Source organism: Neopelma chrysocephalum, unplaced genomic scaffold (genome assembly GCF_003984885.1).
Source record: "Neopelma chrysocephalum unplaced genomic scaffold, ASM398488v2 Primary Assembly neopelma1_87, whole genome shotgun sequence".
NCBI classification, from domain to species: Eukaryota; Metazoa; Chordata; class Aves; order Passeriformes; family Pipridae; genus Neopelma; species Neopelma chrysocephalum.
This window is the reverse complement of record NW_020897749.1, coordinates 868,046-886,870: the sequence shown is the minus strand read 5'-3', so window position 1 is coordinate 886,870 and position 18,825 is coordinate 868,046. Positions and strand designations below refer to the sequence as shown.

The window sequence follows — 18,825 nt, the reverse complement described above, 5'->3', positions numbered from 1 at the left end:
GTTCATGGCTGCATCCAAGGCTGTGTTCTCATCCCCTTCCATGCTCATCCGTCTCTCACAGCTTGCCCAGATGCTGGCCCTGACTGCAGGATGCCTTTGTGGCACTGGCAAGCCCCTCATAGATCAGGTGTTGATGTGAAGCTGATTCCTGATGGTTTCCAAGAGAAGTGTGTCTCCTTTGCAAATGTTGCCCGACAGCCAGCAGGCACCTCGTCCTCATGGGGGGCCCTGGGCTTGCTGTCCCCTTGCTGCTAAGACTACAGGGGAGAAGAAGAATTTCCATTACTACCCCACCCAAAAACTTCATCCATCTCTTGAGGATGGTGCCACGTGGATGCTGGAGCCGAACTCTTTGGGTGAGCACTGAAGAGGACAAGGGCCCAGCTGGCCCTCCAGCTGGGTGGGCAAACCTCAGGGGCGTTCCTGCCTTGAATGTACATTTTCTTTGTTGCTGCACATTGTCCCCATCCTGACAAAACCCTCCTTTGAGAGGTATTTCTGCCCTTTTTTTTTTTGGCGTGTGTCTGTGCTAGAAACAAGAAGTGCCGGGGTGAGAGCTGGAGGAGGGGAGGAGGGCACAAGGGCTGTACTGACACGTCCCATGACTGCTCACAGCAGAAAATCCTTTCACCTGCCAGGAGCTGTCATTAGACAAGGAGACAGTGGATTTTTTTTTTTTTTTGACCCTGAAAATGAACTTTGGGAGGATTTTCCTAGTCAAGTGCTTGCTGCTTTTATTTTCCAGTGTAAAATGTGAGTTTGTCTTACCCTTTTTGGCTTACCCTTTTTTGCTCTTTCAGGCTAACGTTAAAATTGCATTTTAAGCCATTTACAACTTGGTGGGCTGTTACTGATAAGAAACTAGTTCCACTTTTCCAATGAGTGAAGACATCTGGGTTATTGCTGTTATTATTTGATTTAATTTTCAGCCGGGGGGAGGGCAGGACCTGAGTTTCCTATTCCAGTTATAATAATAAGCCGTAAAGAGTTTTGATTTTAAGTTAATGAGCCTTAATTTGACACATGTATAATGAGAAATGTCAGCATGCAGTTTTCTTTCTGCCCTCAAGGTAGCTTGTACTACATTAGAGATCCTCTGTTCGCTGTGCATTATCGCATGTAATTTCCTTTTCTTATCGAAGATGCACAAATCTTTTGAAAGTGTAATTTATATTCTTCCATAAATATTAACAGAGTGATATATTGCAGTGTCTTCAGTGGAGTTGAGGTCTAAAATGTGAAAACAGCAAGCAAATACATATATCTTTTATATTTTGCATATTATTGTTCTCATTATTTTTTAAAATATTAATCTAAAAACTTAATTAGGGTGTTAACTCATAGATTAGAGAAGGTTATAAGAGATGGAGACAATACAAGCATGCATAACTTTTTTTTTCCCTGTTTCATTCCAATACAGATTGTATGTATGGCTGTTTAATGCTTTGCTTTTCCTTCAGAACAAAATTAATAGATAAATAAGGATTTTTTTTTTTTTTTTATGTACATGATCTATGAAACGTTCCCCAGCAGAAATGATGACTATTCCCTTGAATGGAAAACTTGTTTCAGAGACTTCCTTCCTTCTCTAGAGCTACTACGGGAACTTCTAGCTCTTTCTTGTGATTGTGAGCGAGCTCTGGGCTCTCAGTTCAGATCTTTCTGCCCCTTGGAGCACATTTCAGTGGCATTTTTTTAGCAGAAATGTTTCATTAGCTAAACAGATTTCTTATATATGTGTGGGATACTCAGCTTTCCACTAGCAAAACTATAGGGATCAGATAGTTGTGTCTCGGTGGTTTGTTCACAGAGGTGCATTGAATTATCTTTGATAACTCAGATTAATTTTTTCCTTTATTTTCAGAGAGAAAATATAAGTAGTTTCTGTTATGCAAAGAAATCCTGTTACTAGCTCTAACTAGTTGTTCATGACTGAGCAGAAACAAATGTCAGAATTCAAATATTGGGGTATGATCTGTAGTGTCACCCATGTGGGTCATAGCTGTTTCCAAGGCTGTTTAGTTGATAGCTTGATTTCAGGATATTTCATTAGATATGTCAAATACTTTGTAAGAAAGGCAATGCTGAAAGAACAGCCTCTCTTTATACTGAATTTAGGTGAATGTGCCCAGAAGCACTACAGCATTAATGTTCTTGTTGCAGAGGCACAGCATTTTAGTTCTTTGATTATATCTAATATTGTTAGTTTAATGAAATAGCCACTGGATTTCAGTTTCCCCTCTGTGGGGCAGTTTGTCATTATCCTTGATACCAGGAATAAAGCACTGTAATAAAAAATATGCATAAGCATAGTTTTCCTCTCTGTGGGGAAAAAGTGCTTAAAATATATAAAATTAGAGCAGAATCACCTCTTCCTGCTGATTGGCTTCATCCTGTAAATTGAGGAGGAATGAGCATCAGAAAATGAGAAATGAAATAATCCGTGGGCCTGGGCGCACGGTCGGTTGCTGGTGAGCTTATCCCACCTGACACTTGCACGCAGGTTTCTACCTCCTCCTGCAGATTTTCCACCTGCCTCGGGGGTGGGGACAGCACTTGAAGTGACCTCCCAACAAACTTTGCACTCTGAAAGCGTGGGGTGGGTCCTGCAAGGGCCGTGTGTGAAGCAGCCTGGAGGGGAGCGGGCAGAGCGCCTGGGCACGGTCCGAAGGGCCTGTCGTCCCCTCTGGTGTAGACTTTTAGTATCCTTGGCTTTCCTGAATATCCCCTTTGGCAGCCCCACTCTCAAGTGCTGCCCGGTCCTTTGGGAAGCTCCTACTCTGAACTGCTCTGGAGAAGGCAGCTGTCAACAAAGGAGACCTGCGAAGAGAAGAGGGGGTTTTTTTGCCTTTACTTCTCTCGTAATGTTTCCAGCACCCCATCAGTTCACAGGATGTGAGTGGCTGCTTGTTTCTGCCTGCCTTACTTGCCCCACCAGGATCGAGTGCTAGGAAAATCAAGTGGATATATTCCAGTGGGGCAGGGTGCCTGGGATGGTTGAGGAGAGGGTATTGGAGTAAGTCTGCCTTCAGTTCAGTGCCTTACACTCACTCACTGCTTGACACGGGCCACTGTTGTTATAATTATTGTTATCACTATTGTTGCTGAACAGATCCTACGTCCAGGGACACTTCTGGTCTGTGTTCTTGCTGCCTGCAGTAATGTTTGCAGTGGTGGGTGCTCTGGGCACCAGCGTGTGCCATGTGCAAAACACCCCAAAGCGACCTTATTTTTCAGGAAGGGTTAAATTCAGGGTTAAATATGTAGGCAGCCGTGAATCTTGGCATCCAGAGTCACTCCAAGTAAGTCAGCAAGAGTATAAAAAGTCAGCTTTTGAAAGCTGGAGTCCTAGCTTTCTTGCCTCTCAAAATTAAACTGGTGCTTTGGAGCAGGGGACGAAGATGGCAACAGTAACGCAGAGAAGCTCAGGCAACCTGGGGAGGAGCAAACGACAACCTTTTGGGTGACTGCTGTGGCTGCTGAGCATGGCAGCGAGGGCTGCTGGAGACCACTGATGGGCTGGTTGTGCTTCCCTTAACAGGCTCTGTCGTCAACCGGATTTACAAGGCAGTGAACGAGACGGCTCTTCTCGCTGCTCCTGGGGGCATATACCATGCCATATGGCAGAGAGATGGACAGAGGCTGGTTCAGCTCAAAAATAACGATGTTAAGTACTTTGTGAACAGGGACCAGTGCAGGTGTAAGATACTCCAAAATGGGACTCTGCAAATACATCAGGTGGTGAAAGGGGACAGCGGAAATTACACAGTGAGTCTTTATGACCGGGATGGAAAATGGAAGGCAGAAGAAAAGACAAGCTTCTTTGTTCAGGGTGAGTTTTTTCTTTTCCCATACCATTCTCAGCATAGCTAAATACGACTTGGTCCTTCTTCTGTTTTCTCTCCTGCAGCCTTTCCTACTAATTGCCCTCCTTTCTGATTTGGGGGACTTCTGTAAGACATACCTTCTTCCTCCCGCCACTGACAGCAGTCTGCCTCTCTTCTCCCTTCTCCTGCTCTTATTGACGGCCTGAGACCCCTGCCTTCTTTCTGGCTCCCCTGCTTGTCAGCCACCAGATTTCTGCACGTGCCCGAGAAAGCAGCTGTGAGCAGATTTGTGTTGAGAGCAGAGTGGGTGTGGTCGGCCCTACTGCAGCACCACCAGCGGTGCTGGGACCCTGGGCTGGGGCAGCACCCTGCGAGGGGGGCTGTGCTCCCAGCAGCATCCTGCTTCCAGAAACCTCACGTAGGCTGCTGCGTTCCCACAAGAGGTTTCTGGAAGCAGGATGCTGTTTATAGCACAATTAAGCACACACCTGGGGATTTCAGCTGCATGGCTCAAGGCACGAAGGCAGCCTGTGCTGAATCTTGTCCCTTGGGATCAGAGCAGTAGCAGCCCAAAGTTTTTTGGATGAGCAGGGAAGATGGGGGATGGTTATTCTGCTCCTTTATGGCTGCTGCCACCTTGCCAGGCCTCTAAGCTGTAGGACAGCATGGGTTTTTTTCCCCCAAAAGAAGATAGTTTTGCTCTGTCCTTCTTCAGCCAGCATGCACACCTTTGCCAACCTCTCAAGTTCCTGGGCATCAGCTGGTACTACAGAAATGATGCCCTGATGAGGCAGCAACAACAGTTGGAATGGTTTTACCAGGGTTTCTGTGCAATGGGAAGCCCTGTGTCTAAGGGGCTGCTGAGCAGTGAGAGTGTCTCATTACTTTGAGAACTATTATTGCAAACAGATTCAGAAAGTCATCAGGGCCTGATGCTGTTTGCTCATGTTTTAAGCCACTAAACTGTCATTAGGGTGTCCTTGTTTCAGGTTAAGGTTAATGTTCTAACCCAGATGCATGCTGCATCGTTTCATCTACTAAGCAGCAGTGCTGTGCAGAGAGGTTGCCTTACCTCTGACACATAGTTTTGGAATATAGTCCTGTAGTAACTCTTGGGCACTGGAGTAATTTGTCAGCCAGGTTACCCCCTTGTAACTAGGGCTGGACAAACAGTTGTTAAAAAAAAACCAAACACAGTTTCAATGATATCCTGGCACAACTCCATCACCAGCACCTGGACTCTGGTGTTTCACGCTGGGATGTACCCCTAAATAATAGGTTACAGTTTGCAGAAGAGGAGTGGACTTAACAGCAAAAGCGTGACTGCAGATGTCATGGTGTGAACCCAGACTGCATGTGCCATGAACAGCCCTTACTGGCTTTAAAATTTATGATCTCCATAACTTACACTGCCTGTAACTAAAGGTGACCCTGGCAGGTTTTTATTAACTTGGTCTAACAGGTGGACTCTGAGATTAGCTCAGTTGAGGAGAGCACTGTGCTAACAATGCCAACGTTGTGAGTGTGATCCCTGTGGGGGCAATTCACTTATGAGCTGGACTTGATGATCCTTGTGGGTCCCTTCCGACTCAGAATATTCTGTGAAATGTTTTTTTTTTCCATTTGCTGTCCCTGCCAGTTGTCCCTAGTTGAGAAAAACCCCACAGGCTTTTCTGGCTCTTTCAATGCCACCAGTGATAGAGAAACTGGAACCAAAACGTAGCTGGTTCTTTGCAGGGCGTAAGAAGAGACAGAAATCAGTTTTCTCTGTCACAACCTCACTGAGAGCTGAGGTGTCTGTTTTGTGTTTTCCGTTCTGGTTTGATGGGCTTTCATGCTGTGGCTGTTGAGCTGGCTGAGTGCTGTTGGTAGTACACAAAGCATCATAAGCAGTTGTTTTTCCTGCTTTAGAGAAAATCTCTCCCGATGGGCACAGGCAGAACAGGGCCAACTTCATTTTCACCAAGACACGGGGGCTGGAGCTGGAGGGGGCTGTGGCTCTGAGCACCTGCCATCCACTGCCTCCCTGGAATCCCAGCTTCCTCCCTTCACCTGCCTGGCTGGCTGTGAGCCAGGCTGAGACTGAAAGCAGCCCAGCCACAGTGGTGCAGCTCTGCTTTGCTGGGCCAAATAGGTAGGCTACTGCACTGCACTTTCTTTATTATGGCCATGTGACTTCTGCAGTAGAGGCCTAATTTGCTCTTCATTCTTCTATTAGCAGGTTCACTCTCATTAGCTGGTTATTTGGGGTTAATTCTCTCTTCTGCTTAATAATGGAGGTTTTCAAAAGGAGAAACCATCTCAGATGTGCCTGTCCCTTCTCTTCTTTTTCAGAGCCTGTCCCTCAGCCAATCCTCAGTGCTGAATGCATGAATAAAACTGTATCTGTCAGGTGTGAAGTGGATCATAAGGCTAAAGGTGAAGAATTTACGATAGAACTGACTCAGCCTAAAGGCAGAAAAATCCAAAAGAATGCAGCAATGTTGGAATTGCAGACACGGCATTCTGGGACATTCAGATGTACTGTTAAGAACCAAGCCAGTGAAAAAATGGTTGAAAAAGCAATTAAGTGCCCAGGTAAGAGCTTTCTTTTGTCAGAATCTGCTAGGGTGGACCCACACAGCCTGATGCAATTGCACATACATGTAGGACTGGTCCAGGTGCCAGGAGCACTGATGGTCCTGGGTACTCAGTACTGGGAGCCTCATGTTGACACAGTTACTGGGAGCTGATGCTGCTGTGGTAGCCCGGATGTGAGTGAGGTCTGGGGGTTGCAGGAAGAGTGGGACAGGTTTTTCTGGAGTCAAGAGCCTTGTGGGTGGTAATGAGGCCTTCAGGGCACACTGCAGTGCTGCTACCACTCGAGGTGAAGTCTTCTGAGGGAAACTTCAGCCTCCCAGACAGATCAGGCTGTCTCAGGGTGAAAGAATCAGAGAGAGATCCTTGGTTATCCCATCATTTTCTCCCTCCCCTCCATCACTGCTGACTCTTCTGCCAAAAGCTGCCAGAAGTACCCTAACAGACTTTTTGGTGTCAGCTTCCTGATAGACTTGAGCAGTGTCAACCACCACTAGTGGTAGACCGATGAAGTAAAGAAGAAAGCAGGGAAGTGGGCCTAAAAGTGCTTTAATGACATACAGCAGCCTGCAAAAGGCAGAAAGCACTTTCCTCTTAATTTTTATCCTCCTTTATTCCTTTAAAACTAATGGTACTTCCCGAAGGTTGACTTCAGTCAAGTGGTCCAAAGCCAAAGAGTTGTCTTCAGTAATATAGTATAAAACTACACAAACTACCACAACATAAATTAACAGTCTATTTTTGGAAAATATGGCCTGGGATCTTCTCGTGTGTATACGGAGCCACAACATTGATTTCAGAGGATTTGCTTTTGATTTACATCCTCATAATGGAGAAATCACCTCTGTGTTTTCTCCTCTGCATAATCATATCTATGAAGGTGGTGGTTGCCTGCCACATGTGGATGCGGAAGGGTGCTCTCACCAGGGGAAAAATAAGCTGCTTGAACTCTCCAGCTTGGCCTAGAAATCAGGAGAGAAGTTATGGAGAATGTAGCTAAGCTTTGGGGTTGCATGGCTCAGGTGAGCATGGCTCAAGTGTACCATGGTTTCTCTTACTCAGGTGAAGCGTGATCTTTCTATGGTTTTTCTTACTCAGTTGAAGTATCATCTTTCTAAATCACAGGTGCAGCAAAAGGACTGAAGGAATTGCATTTTAAATGGTCGGGGTCATGCTGAAAAATTATTAAATAGGCAAAAGAAGTCATCGTGTGATTCATCTCCTCCCCCCAGTAAAAGTTCTGAAAGTTAAGGCAGAAACAAAGGACAGATTATACTGGTATGACACTGGATGTGGTGTTCTGTTCAAAGTTCAGAATTCCAGTGCATAACTGGGGAAAAGTCCTTGAATTTGCTGGGCTTGGGTTCATCCCAACTAATCTCAAGGGCTTTGCTTGAAGCATTCCCTAGCTCCAGATTCCCTCTGGAGCTAGTAGAGTGGGGTGGGCTTGAGAGAGCTGGCTCAGTATTTTCATTATCCATCTATTTCTGCCACAGTGAATTTAGGGAAAGCCCAAATCTGAAGGTCAGCCCATGGTATGAGGAGGGAGGGAACAAGCCCTAAGGTATATATGTTTTACTGCTGAGGCTGACTGAAGGGCACAGAGCTGAGGGACAGGGTGGTCTCTGCTCCCCAGTGCCACCCTTGTCTCCTGAGAAACCCTCCTGATGTCTAATACAGCTGAACAAGGTGGGTTTTTTGCTGCTGCATGAGCTGCCTGACCTGATGGACTGCACAGTGCTAGCACTGGGAAGGGACGGGAGGTATGAGAGTGTGCTGCTGGATTAGGGCTGTTTACAGCAGGACAAACTATCCCAAACACCTTGTCTTAATGAGGGAATGCTGGCAGAAGCTGGCTATGCCAGGGCACAAGCCAGGCAAGAACAGGCCTACCTGTACTGCTGGTATAGGCAGACATTAGCCATCAGCTAGATAACATAGATTTCACTTCTTCTCACCCCTGAAAAATGCTCTTCTTTCACAGGGTGAGTTGGGTGGGAGAGTTTGTTTTTTTCTCACATTATTAACAGGGAAATGAAAGGTTTGCCACACCGATCTTTAAGGTACAAATATGGCATTTCTCAGCTACCAAAAAACCTCTAAACCCAGTTAGCACTACCCTCCCTCCTCAAACTAAAAACCCCTCAAACCTTTCTGTGTGGTGGCAGGAGTCTGCCAGATCCATAGCGGATTAAAAATCCCTCACCTTGCAGTCGAACCCTGCTGTCCTCTCTGAACACTTGGCCCTGCAATTAAAGCCAATCACCCTGAATTTTGACTTCTAGCAAGCAAGGCATGCTTCAGGTGGGTTTCAGCTCAGCTAACTTTTCATACAAGTGTATGAAAAGTGTATGAAAATATGTGAATCTGCCTGGGCTCCTCTTACAGTCAGCTGGGAGAAACAGGCACAGAAAGGGCAAAATACACCTTGGTGTCTTTTGCAGCTAAAACAGGTGAGAAGAACCACATCACTGAGGGTACTCGTCTTTTTTTTCCACTGGGGCAGCCCAGGCTGATGGTGATCTTTATGGTGTAGACATCTCAGCTTTGTGTCCTTGCTCTTTGCTCTCCGTGTGCACGCCCACTGAATGATAAGGGTGGTACCAGTGGTGGTGTCCCCTTTGGAGCTTTGTCCCCTATGAAGCCAAGGAAGGTGCACTTCTGCTGGGTTCAGCTCCATGGCACCTGTGCTCCAGTGTTATCACTGAATGCCAGGAGGACAGTCCGAGCAGGAGGTGGTGAAAGAAGGCCAGCATCCAGCAAACCTTCTGTGGTGAAGGAACAGGAAGACTCATATAAATTTTTGCATACAGGCAAACCAAACTCTCGTTTTGAGACTGTGATGTATTTGGTTATGTTCTTTTCCTTTTTACTTTTTTTTTTTTTTTAATTTGTGTACAGCCAAAAAATGAAGAGGAAGTACCAAAATACTGTGAAGCAAGCTAGTCTCAGTGTTTCCAGCTCAGTAGAAAGTACTTAAGAAGTTTATTTTTGTTAGATGTTGAGTACTGCCTGGATGCTCATTGTCCATGAATGGGTCCATCGCTAGCAAGAACCAGGCATTTGTGGTAATTTAAATAAGATGAGCTGGCACACATGAATGCTCTGGTTTCAATTTTCTGCAGAACTTGAATCCATTATGGAGCAATCAAAATTCTCCAGAAAAGGCATGCTCTGCCTTTACAGTCAATGGAAGAAAATACAGAATTCTAAGTAGATGTTGTGCAAGTTATTTCCTTCTATCTAACATCCTCTTTCATCCTCTTAACCAGGCAAGCTGGACCTTTACCTCATCTTAAGCATAGCGGGAGGTGCACTCGTTTTTATCATCTTTGTGATTTGGCTTATTTATTGTATCAGGAGGAGGAAAGCAAAAAGGCGTGAAGGTGATGGTAAGTGTTTAAGGGGCTTTATGTTGCTATCCAGACACCTAAAATCTTAGGGCTTCCCGCTGAACTTTCCTGTGGTCAGGAATGTGCTCTCTGCCTTGTCATGAGCAATAACCTGATTTTAGCATATGGTGAATCTGAGCAGATCAGCTGGCATTGCCGGTCTCACTTTCTGATAAATGCCTTGAACAAAGGACTTCTTGTTCTCCAGCCCTTTTGTTTATTCGTGGGGGAAGAATTGCTCCTCTAAAACTTGGCCAAGGTCACCAGTCAGGAGCATTCATGGGGCTAAATTATACACTTAGATAGCCTGTCAGCAGATTTTTTTTTCATTAAATTTACATGGTATAAAATTTGGATCCTTAACAACATTAGTAACATACAGAAATAGACCAGATAGTGAGCAGGGGCAAGAAGGGCTCAGCTTTTCTATGTGTTTCCTCAGGCATCTCACAGCACTTTGTCCCCTCTGCAAACAATATCCTTGGAGGCCTGTCAACACTGGAGGTCCAACTTGGGGCACTTCTAAAGTGTTGAAGTTTTCAGAGTGTGCATCTGTTGTCCAAAATTCATGCCTCTTTCAGACCACAGGATGTACTCTGCCAGAGTCCTCTCTGAGAGTGGGCTCTCAGACTTGACAGAGAGGTTGCTTTGAATTACACACAGCCTGGACATTACTGCTGGTTTGGGTGGGCAGAGGACACTGGGCTCCTGCTCAGGAAGAGTCATCTGGCCTACCTGGAGGCTAAAGCAGGAGGGAGGTTGCCCTGGCAGAGGCTGTTTAAAGGCTTTTTTCTGAGTTCTTCCCTCACACTGTGTGAGGCTTCCTGTGTGGTCTCAAAAAAAAGCTAGTCTCTGTGTTAGTCAGTTCTTGAGTTACAAAATGGGAGTAGGAGCTGCTCTGTACACCACAGCAGCCTTTGTCAAGATAAAGAGGGCAAAGCCTGAAGGAAACCTCAGCTATACCTCAAAGATGCCAATGGTCAGGCTGACAACAAGGGTGAGCATGATCAGTCCCAGGGCTGAAGTGAGAGCAACCTCACCACACCTGACCATGGGTAACTTTCCACGGCTCTCCTGCTTTCCCTAAAGCTATGACTGTGAAAAACAGGCAAGTGCTTTCCTATTTTCTAGGAGAGTTCACAGCAGTGCAAGCATGGGATGTTGTCTCAGAAGTTTTGCTACACCTTGTGAGTGAATGCTGGTGTGAGCTCAGCCATCTGAGTGTTATTTTACATTATAGCTGTTCCCATTTGAATGGTATAGATTACTCCTTCAACTGTGTAGTGACACCATATCCTCAATTCTTGGGTCTGGATTCAGCAAGAATTAAGAAAACAAGTCTGGGAAAATGAGAACAAATGTAAGAGGGTGACTAACCTCTTTGAAACAGTTTGGTGTGTGCTTAAGGCCAACTCAGTGTCCCAAGAGGTAAATCCCTCAATCCCTAAATTAAGCTGAGTGACATTTCAGAATGATGAGTCAGTGATCAGAAGTCAGCTGGCATGAATTTACTTCTTCTGTATGTGAGAAAATTGATGCTGGGAAAAGGGATCCCTGGCTTCCAGGTGTCTGGAAATCCCAGCACGGATAATGGCAGGGCAAAGTGCTTTGATGTTGCTTCCTGGCGTTACATCTCACTTTCCCTTCAGTAGCCTCCCAAAGAGGACAGAGCAGCTCAGGCTGTCGATGACCACTGGGGCCTCCCTGACAAAGTTGATTCCTACAACAGGGTAGAGCTGCCCCAAATGCTCCAGGTACCTTGATCTCAGCCAGGCAGATAAAAAAAAGCTTCCGTGTTTCCCCAGGATGTGCAGGCAGAGGTGATTTTTTCTTGTTCACTGGGATAGCAGGAACACCTTTGAGAGCGGCAGGTTAAGATCCACACTTGGCTTTTTCCTGCTTGGGCCGAGGACATTTCCCCGGCTGTTTGACTTCTTAGCGTGTGCCTGAGCGCGGGGTCCTTCTGTCGTTGCAGATGAGCAGCGGATGATGCAGACCCTGCCGGCGGAGTGCGACAGGGCGATGCGGCAGCTGCCCCCGACGCCCCACGCTCCCACCCCGAGGCAGGTGCGGGTGCAGCAGCGGCCGCTGCCGCAGCCCCAGGGGCAGCAGCAACCACAGCCCCCCCGGCCCCGGCCCCGCACTCAGCCCCGGACTCCGAACCACCCGAAAGAAAGACCTTAAACGTGCATCCCGGGAGGAGGGATGGTCGTCTCTCTGCTCCGCCGTTCGCCGGCGAAAGGAAGTTTCCAAAAATCGGGAGCGCCTCCCGCCCAGCCTTGCGTAATGCTCAGCTATGAAACAACAGCTTTTGTTGCAGAAAATTAGAGAGAGAGAGAGAGCGAGCATCAAATGGAGATGAAGAGACCCGGTGGAGGAGATTCAAGGTGATGGGCATTCATCCCTGTGGCCATTTTTCTTCATGTGTCTCCATGTTAGGGTATGGAGCATTGAGCCTTGAAGCCTGTGTCTTTCTGTGGTTCACTTGTTTTTACCGCACTTTGTTGTCTTCGTGCCTTTTGGATGGTTGATACCAAGAAGAAGCAAAAGCTCTAGTGAGACAAAATGAATGGACCCATGGATCTTACAGGGTCTTGTCATGCATATTCCTCCTGCCACTCATTAGGACAGCTCTCTGGCTTCAGCATCAAATACAAATATATGACCTCCTGGACCAAGAAATAGTTGTCTGTAATTAAATGCTTACCTGAAGTTGAAAGAATCAGTGTCATCTAATGCAGAGAAGAAAACACTGAAAGGACATATAAGAGCCTTGAAGCACCTGTGTGGGAAAAACACAAGTGGGAAAGGAATGAGCTTTTCCCTCTCTCCACTGTGTTTAGAACAAGAAACCATTGGGCTTAAACTGCAGCAAGGGAGAGTTAGGTCAGGATATTTTTCTTCTAGATGAAACACTGAAATAGATTTCTGGGAGAGGATCTCCAGCACTGGGGGTTTCAAAGGGTGGATGAGACAACTGTCTGTGAGGCATTCTCATCCTGCTGAGGGCCAGGAGAACGTGCTGCACATCCCTTCCAATGACTGTTTCAGCTCAGTTTTCTGTGACTTGTTGGCAAATAAAACAAACCTTTATTCTCAGCATGTCTGTTTAGCTATCCAGACGATTTTTTTTTCTCCTAGAAGAGTTCTGGTACCTGTTGGCTCATGAAACAAGCATTATGAACTGCCAAGCAGTTTGATTACTGGTGGCATTGTCTGAATTCTCATGGCTTTCTGGCACAGGTCCTCCTGCTCAGGGTGAAGAGACTGTGTTTCCTGATTTTGCTGAGAAACACCTCACATACAACAAGGTGATGAGAGAGCTCCTGAGAGACCTCCCTCTCAAAGGGGAGAAGTTGAACTGTGGTGGCTGCACCTGCATCACCCTCTGTGTGCTGGACACTGCTCACTCCTCTGGTCCTTGGGGATGTTCGTAAACCTCCTCTACAGCTGAGGGGCCAAGAGAGGACAGACCTTTTTCAGAGCAATGATTGAATGGGAACACTGGCCCATCTGATGTAAGAGGCAGTGCAGGTGAAGGAGGAGAGAGCTGTGAGAGACACAGAGTATGAGACATCCAGCTAGTGTGTTGGTGTTAGGCAGAAGAACACATAATACCTCTTGCAGGCTTGACTATCCTACACATTCCAGTGGAGATAAACCAGCCATCCTTTGTTTCTCCTCAGAAATCTGACTGGTATACCCTTCTGGTATAAGGGAAGGGAAGTAGCTTGTCAGGAGAAGGAGGTCTCTGCCTCTTCCAGAACTCAGTCACTTCTCTTGAACTCTGACACTGGGCACAGCCCTGGGTGTGTTACTTGCTCTTGCCTTAGCTTCCTGCAGCTTGTTTTAGGGCTTTCACTAGTTAAAGTTGCACTTGGTAAACATTTCATGGTTTATTTTGTAACATACCATACGCTACATCCCTGCAGTGAATGAATAAAGAAAAGACTGGGTGGAGAGGATCTTAGTCCACACCTGTGCTGGTTGGTGCTTTAGTATCTGTCATCTCACTTTGACACAAAGGAGGCAACAAAACCGTTTTTGGTCCCTGAGCCAGAGAATCCTGGTTGGAGGAGGTTTCACATCATCCCTGGGAGGTACTGGCTGCCACCCGAGTGTGGGACCCTCCTCTGCCTGGGGCTGGTGGGGTGAAACCAGCACAGCTCCTTGTTGGGGAGCTCCAGTGTGTGTCTGAGGTGATGTCAGGGTGACTCTGGCCTGGCACAAAGCTGTGCTTGATCTTCCAAGCAAGGAACTGCAGCACAAAGCTAAGTCATGCCCAGGGTGGGAATGGGAGGCAAGAAGCTTTTCCACTGTAAGTCACAAACTGGGTCTAAACCTGCCTTCAAGACTGTGCTTGAGACAACCCCATGAACTGTGGAAACCTCTGTTGCCTCAGCTTAAGACATGGGAGGGCTGAGCACACCCAAGAGCTGCCCTTGGCTCACCTCCCTGGGGAGCAGGGCTGCCAGTGGGCACCCTGAGTACAGGGCAGGACAGAGACCACAGTGGGCATGAGTGAAGCATGGAGGTGTGTGTCTTAATGCTGCCCTCCACCCCGTTGCTGTAACCAGCCTCAGCCAACCCACTGAGGACTCTTCTGGGTTATGGGACTTTTTTTCAGCTGAATGTTTCCATCTTACGTGCCAAGAGGCTTGAAGCGAAACAAAGAAGAGCTGAATTTAGCCCTGTTGGGTGGACTTACACCAAAACACAGTCCTTGTCAGGCAAGAAGGTACTACGAGCACAGAGTATGCCTGTGCAATGGAAAACTCACCAGGGCAATACTTATTTTTGAGGGATGCCTTTTTCTTTGATAGCCACCATTGTTTTTGTGATGTCTCATATTTGTTCCTGACATGCTGCAATGGGTGACACTTGTACAGTATGAATTCCACTTGGTGCACCCTTGATAAGTCAGCAATTTTTCTGAAATGTGTGTCATGGAGCATTCAAATCTCAGGTTTTATGCTGTAGAGGATGTTTCAGTTCTGGAAAATCAGCTGATGTTGGGACCTAAGAAATAACAGGAAGTGCTTGGCTCTGGTGGTGCTTGCTGTAGCATTTCTTGGTTCTTCTTTCGTAGATGCATCCACCAGTGAGTCACAGGAGGTGAGGAGTTTTTTCCCATTCTTCTTAAGGGAGATGAGATGAGATGATGAGATGAGATGAGAAGACTGATGTGCTGGGCTTGTCCTTATCTGTGTGCTCCCTCATCCTTCCTGTTCAGAGAGATGCAGTTCATGCTGCCTGGGTATTAGCAGTGGGCAGTTTTGCTTGGTGGTGTGCTGCAGAGCCAGTGCCGAAGGAATGGGAGGGAAGTGCAGCCCAAAGCAGGTCTGTAGTCGTGCTGTGGTCCTGCAGTGCTCGCCAGATGGGCAGGCTGAGCAGGCACACACAAAAAAATGGTTGGTTCTGTAGAAGATACAATTCTTCTACCCCAGTGTTAGTCCACGTGGTATCAGCAGCACTTGCTGCCCAAACTTGGCCTTTCTAGTAAAGCAGACAAGACCTGCTTGTGTGTCAGTTGGGTATTAGCCTGTCCAGGCTAAACTAAAATAAAACTCTAAGCCTGTCAAAGGTCAAGAAGGAAACCGTGGCTAGTACAAATGTCTTTTTTGGGATGTTTGCTGAAATGATGCTATGGGGAAAAGACACTGATTTGCAGTCCTGGGATGTGTCTTTCCATGCAGAGCTCTCATCTGAACTGGGATTTACCCTTTGGGCAGGGGCATGCATTGCATGCCTTGCTGGGCCTCCTGCTTCCCCCTCCCTTTTTAATCTGAGGACCAGCTGCCTGGTTCTCACCTCCTGTTACCCTTCCCCAGGCAGCACTGTTGCAGCAATACTGTCTGTTCTAGCTTTCCTTTCCTACAAAACACCCACTCTGAGCAGTTTATTTTTCCTCTTCAAACGACACCTCAGGACTCCACCTATGCACATGTCAGCCTAAGGGAGGAGAGGGGACTTCCAAGGTGCCCTCATGGCTTCAAAGCATGATCATGATCATGCCTCGTGATCATGCCTACCCCAAGAAGCCCTGCTCCAGGTTGCTTTGTTGTTGGCAGCCTTTGCCAGCGCTGTCAGGAGTGATCCCTGGCTTGAACAGGGTTGAAGAGAGGTACTACACCTCTTTGCTGCCTTCTGGCATGGGGAGTGCACAGCTGATGCCAACTCCCCCTTCTTTGAGTCTCTCTGGGCATGTGGTGAGTGCCATCAGCCCAGAGCCCACAGTGCTGGCAGGCCCTGCTCTCCCTCCCTGGCCACTGCCTCACCAGAGTGAGCTGCCAGTTGGCTCCTGCAGAGGGAAGGAGAAAGCAAAGACTAGGGCAGACAAATGGCTGAGGGGAGGTTTATCCTGCCCACCTGGTGTCAGCAGCACTGAGGTGCCGCTGCCTCACCCGCCTTTGGTGTGGGTGACATTGTTCGACAGTTTCTCCCTTCGGTGTATCCGAAATGTAGTTTTGAGATAACAGGAAGAGATAACCCCACAACAGAGATGCTCATTGGTTGCATTTCCCACACGCTTTCTTATGCCCACACAATAACAGCAGGCAAGTGTTTCGGGCTGCTGCCTGGCCTCCCACACAAATACCTGCTTTCCTTCCCAGCCCTTTCCCATGGCGTGGGGCAGGCATGGTGCAAAGCAGAGGGGTGTGAGCAGACATGTGCTGGGCATGGCCAGTGCAAACCCCTGCAGGGGAACAGCTCTGAAACAAACCTGCCTGCAGGCATCCCAAAACAGCATTTCTGTGCTTGGCACTCCCTGGCTGAACACCAGTGAAATGGGGACAGGTGGTAAGGCTGGTGCATTAGGACAACTAGCCCCTGAAGAGCCACAGGATGAAACGTCCAGGACTGCTGCTGTTAGCAATTGGAGTTAAAAAACCCCCTCTTCTTCTGTTAAAGGCAAAATGGGCTTTCCTGTGAAGAGTGGGAATGAAACAAGGGAATAACTTGTTTGCCAACAAGTTCCTATGGAAGGGCGCCCTGGTCTCCAGCTTTTCTTTCACAAAACATGCATGTACCTCAAGTGCTTCCATGATGGGCTCTTCCCAAAGCCTGCTTCAGCCCACTCCCCATTTGGCTGGGTGCCCCAGAGACCCTCTGTGTTTATTGGCAGGTTTTCTGGAGGATCCTGCTGGGAAGAAGCTCACTAAGCTCCTGCCCTAGAAAGAAACTCTGTGCCAGGGTACCGGGGGCTTGCCCTGCTCTGCCCCTGCTCTGTTCTTACTCCTGATCTGTCATCTCACAATGATGGTGTATCCTACCTGTCCCTTGGTGGCTCGCCCTGCCCTGGCAAGTGGGAGAGCAAGGGATGGTCTGTAGGCCTGGGATGCCCCCGTGATGCTCCTGTTAATATTCCTGCTGGGAGTGGGATGCTAATTTCTCCACTTGTATGAGAAGGGAGTACTTGTAGGTTTATGCTGGCACTGCTGTTTTCTTCCATCTCTGCTTTCCTGGAGGTTTTACAGCTGTCAAAGGCACCACCTGAGGGAGCTGTGTCTCCGAGAATGGCTGTGCACAAATGGCAAGGGCGACTGCAAGGCCCGTGTGCTGCAGACACACCGGTCACCGCAGCAGCCAAACCTTCCATTTCAGTTGGCTTCGGTGATTTCAGTAGCCAGGGCCATCATGAGTGAATGGCAGAATGAGGACGTGGATCCTACCCTAAAAGGGAAGAGGCTGTACCTCAAACCCAAAGCTCAGCCAGCAAAACCTCTGAAACCCTTTTGCTGAGCTTACGGTTTCTATAGACTCTGTTTTTCTTTTAGCCATTTGTGAAAAGGCAGGCTTAGCCTAAAGCCAGCCACTGCAAAAGAGGAACTGGGTAACATGGAGTTTTTTTAAAAAGCGCTGTCGGGAAGGAAACTTGTCTGCACAGCAAGTGAACTTGTAGGAGCCTTTAGGCCTTGCAGTGGAAATTAATACTGAGTATTGGAGGAGTTACTAGGAACCCAAGGTTTTCCAAAGGAAAGTCTGTTTAATAAGGAAAAAGGGGTGGAAATAAATGGTGTCCCCACCCTCTTCCTTTATCAGACATCTCATCTTGCCTAGAAATTTAGGCCACATGTGGGCTGCCTAGTCTGATGCTGCTGAGAACAGCAAATATGTCCCTGACTGTTGCTGCCAAACTACACTCTCTTATTAGGTTAGTTCTTGTCCATCCCACCCCTCTTCCGTGGCATCCCTGTACCACAGGTACAGCTTACCTGGTATATTCTAGGGAAAAGAGGCTGGATATGTTATGTGTCTGAATATCAAATGTTACCTGCAGTAGACCTCTCTGTTGATATTGGCAGCATCACATCAGGAAAACTGGATTTCCCTTACACTGGAAAGCCACTAAATTGCATCTCTGAAGAGCCACAGGCACCAGGGTTAGAGGGCATGTCAACACGTGAGGAGAGGCAACTGTAAAAGAAGCAGCTGTGAATCTCCTTTGTCTCAAAGCATCTGTGCCAGAGAAGAACATCTGTGACAGAGCACCTTAGGCAAATGCAGGCATGATATCTTATCTGGAGATGAAAAAGTGCACCACTACTGGCGGGCACCAAAGCAGCTGTCTCAACTGACTCAACATATGTACACACATGTTAAGCAGCGAGAACTGTTGGCCCTCTCCCTCTCCTGGAGTTGTAAAGGGCACGAGCTGCTGAAGGAAATAGTATAGAAGAATGGTTTACAGGCCTAGATGGACCAGAAGGGAAGCAAAAGCTCTGCTTCTCCGAGGTATAAAAGGAAAATGCTTCATCCTTTTGGAGAAAAAAAAACCTCCTGTAGGAAGGTGGGATGAAAGAAATGACGTAGGTGATACTTCACTGTGGGACAGGTGAGGCTTAGCCCAGCTCTGCAGACTGCATTGCGGGCACTGACCCTCTGTGGGCCAAGCCTGGGGATGGGCACAGCTGTCTGAGCCTGGAGCACTTGGCTCATCTCCAGGGTGGGACGGCTGTTCCGCGCATTGTCCCAGCTCCAAGCGTCCCGTGGGCGCGTGAAGAGCGAGCGGACGGTCTCATGGGGCA

At 47.6% G+C, this 18,825-nt stretch overlaps 1 protein-coding gene across 1 annotated transcript; it reads left to right on the top strand.

Moving 5' to 3' along the window:
• The first annotated feature begins 627 nt into the window (after positions 1-627).
• Positions 628-13,749, top strand: CD2 (CD2 molecule). The gene is made up of 5 exons (XM_027692622.1): positions 628-753; positions 3,542-3,832; positions 6,162-6,404; positions 9,677-9,796; positions 11,772-13,749. The coding sequence occupies exons 1-5, from the start codon at positions 693-695 to the stop codon at positions 11,978-11,980; spliced, it is 924 nt and encodes a 307-aa protein (XP_027548423.1). The 5' UTR covers positions 628-692; the 3' UTR covers positions 11,981-13,749.
• Positions 13,750-18,825: the final 5,076 nt, after the last annotated feature.

Coding starts and splice junctions, on each gene's coding strand:
- CD2 (XM_027692622.1), top strand. CDS start 693: ATGAACTTTGGGAGGATTTTCCTAGTCAAGTGCTTGCTGCTTTTATTT. Junction 754..3,541: donor TTTATTTTCCAGTGTAAAAT/GTGAGTTTGTCT, acceptor TTCCCTTAACAG/GCTCTGTCGTCAACCGGATT. Junction 9,797..11,771: donor AAAAAGGCGTGAAGGTGATG/GTAAGTGTTTAA, acceptor CTGTCGTTGCAG/ATGAGCAGCGGATGATGCAG.